The sequence below is a fragment of the Pezoporus flaviventris genome, unplaced genomic scaffold, assembly GCF_033815535.1.
Source record: "Pezoporus flaviventris isolate CSIRO_AGI_PZ_B2104156 unplaced genomic scaffold, CSIRO_AGI_Pfla_v1 ptg000001l, whole genome shotgun sequence".
NCBI lineage: Eukaryota > Metazoa > Chordata > Aves > Psittaciformes > Psittacidae > Pezoporus > Pezoporus flaviventris.
Genome location: NW_026892549.1, coordinates 7,024,627 through 7,036,401, shown reverse-complemented (window position 1 = coordinate 7,036,401; position 11,775 = coordinate 7,024,627). Strand labels below are relative to the sequence as shown.

At 39.2% G+C, this 11,775-nt stretch overlaps 1 protein-coding gene across 3 annotated transcripts; it reads right to left on the bottom strand.

The window, feature by feature from the left end:
* Window positions 1-670: 670 nt before the first annotated feature.
* On the bottom strand, window positions 671-11,569 carry CUNH2orf76 (chromosome unknown C2orf76 homolog). 3 transcript variants are annotated; one of them, XM_061478435.1, is made up of 6 exons: window positions 11,497-11,569; window positions 9,637-9,789; window positions 7,866-7,916; window positions 4,121-4,158; window positions 3,909-3,990; window positions 671-856 (listed from the first exon to the last, which is right to left on the bottom strand). In XM_061478435.1, exons 2-6 carry the CDS (start codon window positions 9,767-9,769, stop codon window positions 780-782), a joined length of 381 nt encoding a protein of 126 aa, XP_061334419.1. In that variant the 5' UTR covers window positions 9,770-9,789; window positions 11,497-11,569; the 3' UTR covers window positions 671-779. The 3 variants fall into 3 exon arrangements, with proteins under 3 accessions (XP_061334419.1, XP_061334479.1, XP_061334367.1); XM_061478495.1 differs by having other exon boundaries at window positions 11,494-11,518; XM_061478383.1 differs by lacking the exon at window positions 11,497-11,569 and adding an exon at window positions 11,227-11,421.
* Window positions 11,570-11,775: the final 206 nt, after the last annotated feature.

The following is an 11,775-nucleotide window of genomic DNA, read 5'->3' as shown; positions in this document are numbered from 1 at the left end:
TCCCAGACTGTGCCTCTACTCACAACAGTGCAATCATTCAAGTTCTATTCTTAAAACTGAAACCATGAGATTTCACTCCCTTTGGAAGAATGCCCAATTCCTGCTTATGTACACTGATGGCTTGGCACAGCTCAGGTTGATACGTCTTACATGAAGGTGTCTCCATGAAGTAAAGTTAGAAACAGGCGAGCTGGTCCTTGAACACAAAAGCCTTCCAACAGTCATTTTCCCCTTTCAGCATGCTAAAGAGGACTGAGAGAAAGTATCAAAGAAAGCATTCACCAGTGAAGAGCATGGAACACTTGCCAGTCTGCACTATTTAAACAAAAGAGACCAAACATAAAATGTGAGGAGTAAAGCTCTGACTTGAAACAGGGAGAGTCTTGTCTCAAGCTCTCTAAAATACCCAGTGATTTGGCTGCAAAATGTTTCAATTTTCATTAGAAGTCAGTACTGTGATGAAACCTTACTGTGTACTATATACTCTCCATATGTAGCTAACATCTGATGTAGGATCACACAAAAAACATGTCACAGGTCAGAAATTGCACTGCCTGCATCCTGAGGCAAACAAAGGAAAAAGAAATGTGAGAAAGAAAAAAAGTCCCCCAGTTTTACTTCTCTCAGCATATTGACAGAAATTAGTTTCTATAGGAAGGGAATTGCACTGTTTGCAAAGCAATCCTCTAGGATTTATTGATCTTTAAGAAAAATCTCATTAAGCAGAATAAGGAAAATTTACAACAGGTATGGGAAAACAAAACAATCTCTTGGGATCTTCACCAGGCCGAAACAGGATTAGCTTTGTAGTTTCTGTAATCTTCCTCACAGAAGAATGCTAATTCAGTCTCATTTGCTAGAACAAATAAAAAATAAATATTTAGCACAGCAGTAAATGAATCATCCAGCAACCAGCTATTTAGAACCTTAGAAAACAACTAAAAAAATTGAATTTTCAGTCAAAGACAATTATAAATCACCACACACTTCACCCCCCTTATTTTTGCAAAAAAGATTCTAGTATTAAAGATGTCATTTAATGATGCTGCAAACCAAATAAAAAAGAAACAAACAAAGAAAAAAACCACACAATAAACCCAAGAACCTGAATATATAGAAGTAAACATGTACACAAGCCTCCTCAAGATTTGTTTAACACAGCCTTCACAGAATTGTTTGTATAAGCATTCAACAAATTAAGTGACTGCATTTCTAACACCTTCAAATGCTAGAAAAATAATGAAGCGTGATTTTACCTTTCTTTTGTGCATTTTTCTGTTAGGAAAGGGAGAAGGAAACTATTTTTTCTATTAAATTAGCCTGTAGGTATAATAATTTAATACTTAGAGGATCAGTAGAATATTTTACAGATCACTTTACATTCTCCCTCATGACACATCAAAATATGTGTCTGAAGAAGTTAATTTTTTGCCCTGATGATGATTAATTCATGAGGCTTCAACAATATGCAAAGTGAAAGACACAAATTGGCTTCTCCAGCAATACCTTCAAATACCTCTAATTATTCACAGGGGATATGGTAGAGGTAAAGGACCCACAAAGGTTCAGAGCAGTCACAATTCTTTCAACCCAGTAGGTCAAGGACTTCCTCTTCTAAAACAATAAGTCAGCAACATTACTAATTCAGAACAGAGACAAATCTGATGGAAAGCCTTCACAATTATTAAACATGGAATTCTTTAAGGTGCTGAGCCAATAAGTTCCACATTTGTTTTTTAAATTAAACCTGAAGTTAATGAAGTCTGCCTGTCTTGTAAAAAAAGGAAAAAAAGAGCAGAAGGGGTTCAGAATCTCAACTAGAAAACAGACAAGACTGTTTGCAATGAATACTGAACACTTGATTAACATACACCCTGCTTTAAAAAAAAAAAAAATAAAAAAAAATCAGGCAAGCATTAACTTTGCTGGCTAGATAATAACTGTAATAATAATCACTACCACAGAGGCTTTCCCGAGGATACTTATCTAATGTCCTCATAATTTATAACTCTCTAGCCCAACCCTGTAAAGTGCCAAGGGCAATCAACTACAGCTTAGAAAAAAGTGTTCTCTGTGTCTCAGAATTTCCCAGGTTTTCTAACAGCAATTTTCTGCTTTAGTCTAGGAAATCTTGTCCAGACTAGATATTGGAAAAATGTAATATGTCAAGAGGAGATTTCAAATTTTCTTACTGATTTAAATGAAACTGTACAAAATGCAGACTAGAGTAGTATCTGCTATCAGTCCTCATTTCCTTGGTTCCACTCTTTTCCACTTCTTGTTGAAGAAAAGTAAAATCTTCAAGATTTTACTATAAAGAACCCAATCCTAACTTAGCTAATTCTTTTGTCAAGATACACTGGAAAAATACCAAATTCAAAATGGCAAAATGGCACACTGCATTTTACAGAATGAGAGGTTTTCTTTTGTATTACAAATACCCAGTATATACTAATGACTAACTGCTGCTAGTTATTCTGAAAACAGCTTTACAGTTTTCTGCCCTGAATAAGCCACCACTTTCTTTGTAGAGAGACACCGAACAAGCTGGTCTACTCTGATTTCCTTTCACTGTAAAATTTACTCTGATGTTTTGACATGTTTTTGAAGATCACATCCAACTCTTTCACTGTTGTAGCTACAAACCTAGCTTCAAAGATGGATATATAGACATATATTTATCACTACCTTTTTAAAAGAAGGCAGCTGTAGACAATGTAATTTCTAATTCAACATTTAGTACTGTCATCAGTACTGAACTGCATTACCTCTTATGCCTTCGGTAGATAAAAATCATGTTTAAATGAATCTTCTGCTAACTAAATTACAAATCTGTAAGACTTGAATGCCAGTAATAGTCCTTCCTGAGGAACCTTTTTTATTCTCCCCTCCAGATAAAAAGACCTAGTTTAGTACAGCCAGAGAATAACTATCATTCATATCATAGGAACACCCAAAGACTTTAGGAAAGGTGTATTTAGGCCAGTTGCAGTGCTGCCCAGAATAAAACATTAGAGAGACATCCCAAGTCACTTAAAATCAGAAAGTAAATGGGAGAAAACAAAAGAGCCAAGAAACCTGAGAAAGAAATCCCATTCACTAGCTGGGGAGCAATCAGAGGGCATTGGGAGCAGGACGGAGCTCTCTCTGTGAAACCCCTGCACTTAGAGCACAGGCACTTATGTGTTCCAGCTAGGCAAATCAGATTCAAATGAGTGAATGTCCATATCAGGGTGGAATGGAACTACATCCCTTAAGTACCCTGCTGCCACAAAGTCATTCAGCTACATTTATTAGAAGCCCAAAGGACATCCAGGGACCATCAATTTTATCATGACAGACATGTCTTTACATTATTACCAAAAGACATGCCCTATATGTAGTCCCCTGTCAAAATGTGAGAAATCAGGTCAAGCTTTAAGTCTTTGCTATGTTCAGCACATTCTGTAAACGATACTGCTTGAGTTTTCCTGAGCAATCTGGCTATCAGGCACTGTATGCTTCACATTAAACAAATCTAATCTTATTTCATTATTCCATGCTGGTTCCATTACTTACATTTCTAACCAAAACATCAGCTTAAATGTTACTGATAAGACTAAGCAGACATGGTACTAATAACCTATCTGTCAATCATTTAAAATTACTCTCAGCAGAATTATAAGCGTACCCTCTAAAAATCACAATTTGCATTCTGAACATTTGGAGTGCAGATACCTGCTGCCCTCAGTCCAATGATCTGAATGCACATTATCCCCCCTTCTTCCCTGAATAATTATCAAGTAGTGTAAAGAGCATCAGGAATAGCATTTACTTTTCAGCAGGCTATCCAAACATAATCAGCCAGTTATCAGTTTAATGACAACCACAATGAACAGCACCTTCAGTCAATACAAATGCACACCTACCTATTCCAGCTGCTTTCAGCGTACTGTCTTCTTTCAAAACCAGTTTGTCATCATCTTCCAAACTCACTACAAGTTCACCAGTCTACAAATCAGAGAACCAGAATACAAAGATAAGAATTCGCTGACTGTCTCTTCCCAGTCTTGTTTGACAGTGCAGAGATCTGCCTGCACTAAAGCATGTAAAAGGGGAAGAACACAGCTAATAATCATACCTTAGACTTGTGTGCTTGGTGAATAATCTTCATTGTATCTGAAAGAAAATACATTTTCCTAAAATAAGGCTTAATAGGCAGGAAATACTGAAAGTTGTACTTGGGGAAAAAGAGACAAAAGGATAAGGTTTGAAATCTTTTATTACTAACAATTTTGTGTATTAAACCTAAAAGAAAACATCTTAATTTCCCAGTGCTGCAGCCACAGTCAAACCAGTCAATCCAACATTACACTACCACGTCCTATTGGGCTTCTTTCTGCTGGGTGAATTACAACTAACTAATGACCATCCCAATTGCCAGTCAAAACACACCAATTTAAGTGCCAGTTAGGGTGTTTTAACCTAACAGGTTTTACACATGCAACTGGGGCAGGACAAACCACATTTATGCACTGTCAACTACTACAGTTAATTTGATAAGCAGCAAGCGATTAACCTAACCATTTCAGACCTTTCCTTGAAATTTTCCTCCTCATGAAGAAAGCACCCATGGTAGAAATTTTGTTAAGCAAGTCTATTTTCCATGACCATGTACAGCCTCTCCTCTTCTTAATGCTATACCCTCTTTAATAATATTTACCTCTGATATGTTTGTGCAGTGTGGCACTTTAAGAAATTATGCTAAAAAAAAAAAAAAAGAAATATTGCTTTCTTCTGGCAGTGTGGGCAGGGCTTTGTTAACAGAAGGGAAAAACAGGGGAAAATAATGTGGTCACTAAAGCAACCAGCTGAGTGCAAAAATCCAGAGGAAATGGAAGTCAGAAGATGCCCATGTAGTGCTAAACAAAAAAACCCAAGCAAACAAGAGCAACTCCAGACAGATTCCAAAGCATCCGTTTGAACAAGTTCAGAGTAACACTCAACCCCTTCCGAGCAATGAAGCAAAAACCTGTTCTGCTTGCCTGTGCATTTGCTGTTCTAGTTCGTTAGCTCTGTTTCTAGTTTCTGTTCATTAAGTGAACACTATGTGTTGAAATACTCTGGTAAGAAAAGGATTTAAGAAAGTTAAATATAGGCTTAAACAAATTTCAAACTATCGAGAGCTAGTGTTCAGATGTTCAGAACAACAGAGATCACATTCCCAATTCAGAAGTTTGCTTCCATACCACTCCAGCCCATTTTTAGTATTCTATTTAAAACATTAAACAAGGTAAAGATGACTCTGTATTCCCACTGCAGAGGTCACTGAGAAGGCAGGCTTAGCACAGAATTGTAGAATAATTAGGGTTGGAAAGGACCTTAAGATCATCAAGTTCCAATGCACCTGCCATGGGCAGGGACACCTCACACTAAACCATGTCACCCAAGGCTTTGTCCAACCTGGCATAATAATTGCAGTATTAGAAGCAAGACATACATTAAATAGCAGTTATCAGGATCCATGTTGCATAGAAGCACTGCAAAAATACCAAGCAATCACAGAAACAAAATACTACAATCATGAAACCTTTCTACCACAGCAAATACAATCCAGCCTTTGCCCGTTAGTTTTAAGCGTCTTCACTTACTTTGTCACATTCCCTTTAATCTTTGCCCAGTCATTCTCTGAACTATTTTCTCAATTTTACTTGTTCACAAATGCAGCAGTTTACCATGTCTTCATCTGAGCTACTAAATGGCTTTTGTAACTGTTACAGAGATGAAGCTGCAGTCTCTTCTCATCCTATCTAAAGCCATGTCCTCCAAACAGCCTTTGCTATTTCATCCCCATTTAGTTCCATTCAGTCATATTCCCAAATTTTTATCATTCCTTTTCTCATAATAGATCTTCCATGACAACTGATTAAGAAATAGCTTTCTAAATCTGATTCTGTGAACTATCTATCATATTGATCCACATTCACAGAAGGAAAAAAAAAAAAAAATGAGAAGCAGCCTGTAAGACAAGTTGACACCCAGGCTGCCACCATCAGTGAAAAGATGGCAATGACAGGGTACGAAGATGAGAAGATTGACTAAGAAGAGTTTGACCAAAGACAAAAACGACATGTGTAAAGAAATTAAGAGAAATGTAAGTCATAAGCTTTGAGATGTGAGTTAGAGCACCAAATGAAGAGGAAAAATGCAATGGTATTACACATGATGCTGAGATAACAAAATGGTGCTGAATTCTGGAGAGAAGGAAGCTTAAACAGATAAAGTGAGACATAGCCAGGTCCAACTGAGATTTCTGCCACTGCCAAAGTGGAAAGAAAAATCTGACTCTCAGTAGCACAATTCATGCAGAAGTCTCACTGCCCTTTCATCACCAAAACACAAGATGGACAGTAGACAACAAAAGAGATGGCAAAGACATGAACCTGGATGATGCACAGACTGAAGGAAAGGTGAGGAATTTGGCTGTGATTTTTCCCATGTGTAAATCTCCACTCAGCTAGCACTGTCACAGTGAAAGTAGGCCTGCACTAACTGGTGTAACAGGTTTTAAAGTTCTGCAGTGTTTTTCACACACATTAGTCCTACACCTGCAATCAGGTGGTAAGCCACAACATATGGCTTGGGAAAAACTAAACATGCTCTAAGTGATGAAAGAACTGATACAACTGATAGCTGCAGTTCTAGATAAGACGCCCTCATTTAGCCAAAGCCACAGATACTAGAGGGAGGAAGGGCACCTCCAAGTTCAAACTTACAGTTACCTAGATTTATATTTTAAGAACTTAATATATTAAAAATAATAGTAACGTTCAAATCCTTGCCACTGATATATTATGGATCTTCTAACTCTTTATCTGCCTTCATTTTGCACTGTTTCATCATCAGCAAGAACACAGAATGAAATGCTTGGCTTTTCTTGATTTTGCTTTTTTTTTTTTTTAAAGGCAAATAGAGTCTATTACCATTCACATGTATTAAGTAGGTTCCTCATTCAATTCTTTGAATCACTGTAGAGGAATCAGTTTGTCAACTCCAAGAACATGGAAGATGAAGGATCACTTGCAGCAAAACTCCAAGGGAATTTTTAGAATTGCCAAGTTTAGGAAAAGATAAGTTACTGACATCCAAATTAACAAACTCCCAGAAAGGCAGTAATTTAATCTATTTTGAAAGTATATTCTGTCCCAAACAGATGAATTGCTTATGTTCATGCCAGTCTTCACAGACAGCAAATATACACACAGCTTTACATTAGAGGATAATGACAGCCTAAATTTCACACCAAGCTATTTCATTCCATCAGCTTGTACTTGTATTTGTATTTAAAAAGCTTTCATATCTACCCTGAGCACAGTTCCCCTGCTTCTCCTAAATTGTGTAAACTATTTAAGTATACAAGTCCTAAGCATTTTCTATTTACTGTCTTCAGTTCTTGCTTCACTATCCTTTCTGACTTCACAATTAGTAGAGACTGAAATATGTAAGCACATGAAGAACTACAATTTCAAAGCACCCGAGATCACAAGTTGCTTGCTAGAATAAAAACAGAGTTAAAAGGCACTTATACATGTAATTTAAAAGTAATACCAATACCCATTGGCATCAATTAGCAAATAATATATAACATGTAGCCTAATTAAAAGATTAATATAGAACTTCAAAATAATGGTGAAGTTTTGTAGACATGATCCCAGTGGCATAATCCCAGCTACAAGAGCTGGACAGAGTTGCAAACGTAGGCAGGCACTACCATTGACATGAGTATTCTACAGCAGTTACCCTTTAAATTCTATAAAAACTGGTATAAAATGTTACATCTGCATTTTACAGAAATTAAAACAAAGAGGGAGAGAAACAACACCTACCATACTTGTAATTTTTAAAAGGAGGAGGAAGACCTGTTCTTGAAGACACATCTGTTAAAAAAAAACCACAAAGTTAATACAAAGTTGTCTTTTTTTATTTCCAACATTTTATTTTCCATTATTGTGCAATGTATGCATCCTGGACATCTTTTACATCAAAATAAATCTGCAATACATAAGACTTGTTTGAGAATCAAATACTAAAACAAAACTTTTGGCTCAGATTCTATAGTAACTCCATATCTGATTAACTTCACTTAAACACGAAGTCCCTCTAAACAAAACAGCCCATGAGGACAGTGAGTGGATGCAATTAGGACATCATCACAGGAGTCTGATCCTTCAGAAATCTGCCAGGAACATCCTGTTAATGGTTTGCACAGCATCTCTCTTTACCTTATAGGAACTGCTGACAACTGTCATTCATAACTTAATTGTTCAGTAAACACAGCCATTTGAAACAGCTAGGAAAAGAAAGCCAAACTGTAGAAAATTAACCCTCTAGCCACATGCAGGACACAGACCATAAGCAACTGTGAGAACACCAACTTCTTTCCCGGTGCCACGGTTCCCAGCGACACCCAGGGATTCAACCAGGGCCTTGGAAGGTCTAGCCAGCCATGGGGTGCTTGGCAACAAGGTGGCTGAAACTGTAATTACACCAGTAGTTTAACAATTTATCTCAAACTCTCCCTTCAAAACAGATTATAGTAAAGGAAAGAACGTATCTTTTGGACCAGGAACAGCATTATCCATCTGTGGAATGAGGTTCCAAAAAGTCTTGTTCAAGACACCAGCTTTGTCTCAAATAACAGTGAATTGCAGTTCTGCACACATCAAAAGCAAGTTTCTTAGCATTGTTTTTTATTTTCTTATTCATAACAACAGCGGTACCATATGTTCTGGAAATGTTTCTAAAAGCATCCTAGGATCTTGCCATGCCTATCCCTGTCTAGAAGTACAGAAGCGGCTAAAAACACAATACAGACATGGAGCCCAAGACAATGTCCTAGGAGTTGCTCAGATGTTATCAGCTATAATAATTCAAGACTTGTTTAATCTGACTTCATGCAAAAAATCCAATTATGTTATTTTGCACCTTTTGAATGTCTCCATTTAGGTGGGTAGAAATACATCTGCAAGACTAGGGCAACACCCTACCTACTGAATCACTACATGGGCTAGTCTACATTAATCTTTAGATACACTCTCACATTCAACAAGGCTTCTAAAACATAAAGCCCACTAATGAGTAAATCTACACCACAAAGCCCAAGACAGAAACAGAAACTTAGAAGCAAACATGCGCAGTGAGACTTCACAGTGTCAAAAACAATTTTTCAAGATCCTATCTTCTCACAGATAGCAAACAGACTTGCATTCCCACATTCCACATATTGGTGTACTTCCTATGAACCAAGACTCTCTAAATTCTATTAATTTACTTCTGTTAATTTATGAATAGCTGCTTGACAGCATTACTCAAGAACCCTGAGGCACTGAGCCGAATGCAGCAATGTCCTCCTCTCTTTCTGACTAAGCGTGGGGATTTGGGCAGGAAGAGCAGTCTATCCAAATTTAGGCATGGCACACTGACCATGGAAGCTGTTGTTAACTCCAGACTTCTCATCCAAGAGAAGAAAGCACACAAATCTGGCATCTCTACCAATGCTGCAGAATTCCCATTCATTTGCTCCCCTCCACTTTCTTGTGCAGAGACAGCAACACATAGGACTGAAACGAACTGCCTTGGGACTGAACTGCCCCTTACCATTCCGCACAAAACTAACGAACTGCTTTACTGTCTGATCCAAGTTGACTCCATGATACACCACAGGTCTGAAATTCCGGTGTTCAAAAGAACGAACAAGACGAACTGTGATGGTTGAGCTTTCTGCTGACATGAGAATTAATTCTGAATAACCTGGAAAACATTAAAGAGAGGGATTATTGCCCTTCCTCCATGTATGACCACAGCTAGAAAACAAGGTGCAGGTGGGCCTCATGCAAAGATTAAAACATGGCAAGAAATGCAATAGCTTTATGCCTTTCAGGACATCACTTCTATTATTTCTACAGAAGCAGTAACAGGCTCTCAAAACAAACAGGGTTACCTAGGATAGTACTGATACTGCACACCAAATAGCCCTCTATTTGTAGCTGTGCTGTGTAATATAGCACCAGACTTCCGATTAAACACACAAAAACCTTACAGTTAAATGCAAGTATGTAGTTCGGTGTTTAAGTGACTGAAGACTCTGCTGGGCAAGTAACTTTGTGCTATAAAAGAATATACTAACATGAACAGAACCAAAACCTTTTTAATATACTTATGTTGTAGAGAACATAATACCTTGAAAAATGCTCATTTTAATTTCCCTACAGGAAGTGGAAAAGCCTCCCCCATGTACAAATAACTCTCTACATAGTTAAGGGATTTCATTTAATTTATAATAGTAGTTCTCTAGAATGGCTCTACAGGGCTTATACTACTTCAACAAAGCACAGAATCTGTAACAGAATCCCCTTATCAACCCAAACCCTTCTTCAAACAAGCCAATGTGTGGCTCCATTGGGCTCTCTCTCTCTGCAGGAAAACAAGCTGTTTCTCATCTCTACAATCTTTTCTATTTTTGGTGCTTGGTATCCCTTAACAACCTCACTTTCTGGTCACAAGCTAAACTGCCAGGGCCGCTGCAGCAACTAGCAAGGACTGCAGACTTAAGTGCTGCAATATCAGCCAGGGGTACAGCACAACCTCTGCATCGCTTATCCTTTAGCAGCCACTTCAGTCACCATTTCCAGTCCTGCAAGGGATTCTCTTACCTATCGATCCCTCTATGTTCTTTTTGTGTGTGTCTTTCTCTCCTCACCCCACCCTTGTTGCGCGAGGGGAGATTATTTAAACTCCGCACCATCATACAGATATCCAAGTACCTTCCAGTCTGTGCTGTATTTATCCTAGCTGTATCATGACAAAGCAAACCGGCAATACTTTCTTTAAATACTTTCTGCACTGTGGGGACACAGAGCTTCCACATCACAGGGCAACTAGCTTTTACATCCCCTTGGTTAATAATTCCCCAAGGTCCAATTCCATTTTCATTGTAAATAAACTGTGATAAATAAATGACACCAATAAAGAGAAGATGGCTTACACCTGAATATAACTAGATTAATATTAAACACCAAAGATCGGTATTTTCTTGATGCTATTCTACAAGGGCGTGAGATGTATCAGCGTAAAGGGGACAGCATGCAATTCACTTTCTCCTGAACGGCATTCAAGATCGTTGCAGGAATACAGATTTGGGAGCACAGACAACTGGAAATCGCCGATTATCACATTTACTGTACAGACCCCACAGATAGATCCGATTTAGGGCTGCGACGAAGCACTACCCTGCGCCTCCTCAGGGCAGACCCTCCTTGGGACACCGACGGCCGATACCTCTTGAGAAGAGACACCTCCCCCAGCCTGCCCCGCTCCTGCCCTCCGTTAGCGGCACCAGGACCGCGGCGGAACCCTGTTCACCCCAGCACATCTACTCAAGGCCAAGCACCGGGCCCTCGGCCCTCACAGCAAAAGATCCCGCCCGAAACGCTCGCCAACATCCCGCAGCCTTACTACAGACTTCTCGCCAGCACTTCCGGGTCCCTTTCCTCACCCCACTTCATACAGTCCCACCAATCACATCCTTACAGAACCACGCACCGCGCAGCGGGATTGGCTGCTAGGCACCCGCACCCCGACCCCGACCCCGACCCCGACCCCGACCCCGACCCCGACCCCGACCCCGACCCCGACCCCGACGCAGAACCGCAGCAATCCTCTCCCTCCCTCCAAAGCCCAGCCTTTGAGCAGCACCTCGGTCCACCACCCGCGCCGCCTCTGCATTGGCCCTTTGCC

Coding starts and splice junctions, on each gene's coding strand:
- CUNH2orf76 (XM_061478435.1), bottom strand. CDS start 9,769: ATGTCAGCAGAAAGCTCAACCATCACAGTTCGTCTTGTTCGTTCTTTT. Junction 7,917..9,636: donor CGTTAGTTTTGTGCGGAATG/GTAAGGGGCAGT, acceptor TTTTTTTAACAG/ATGTGTCTTCAAGAACAGGT. Junction 4,159..7,865: donor TTTTAAAAATTACAAGTATG/GTAGGTGTTGTT, acceptor ATTTTCTTTCAG/ATACAATGAAGATTATTCAC.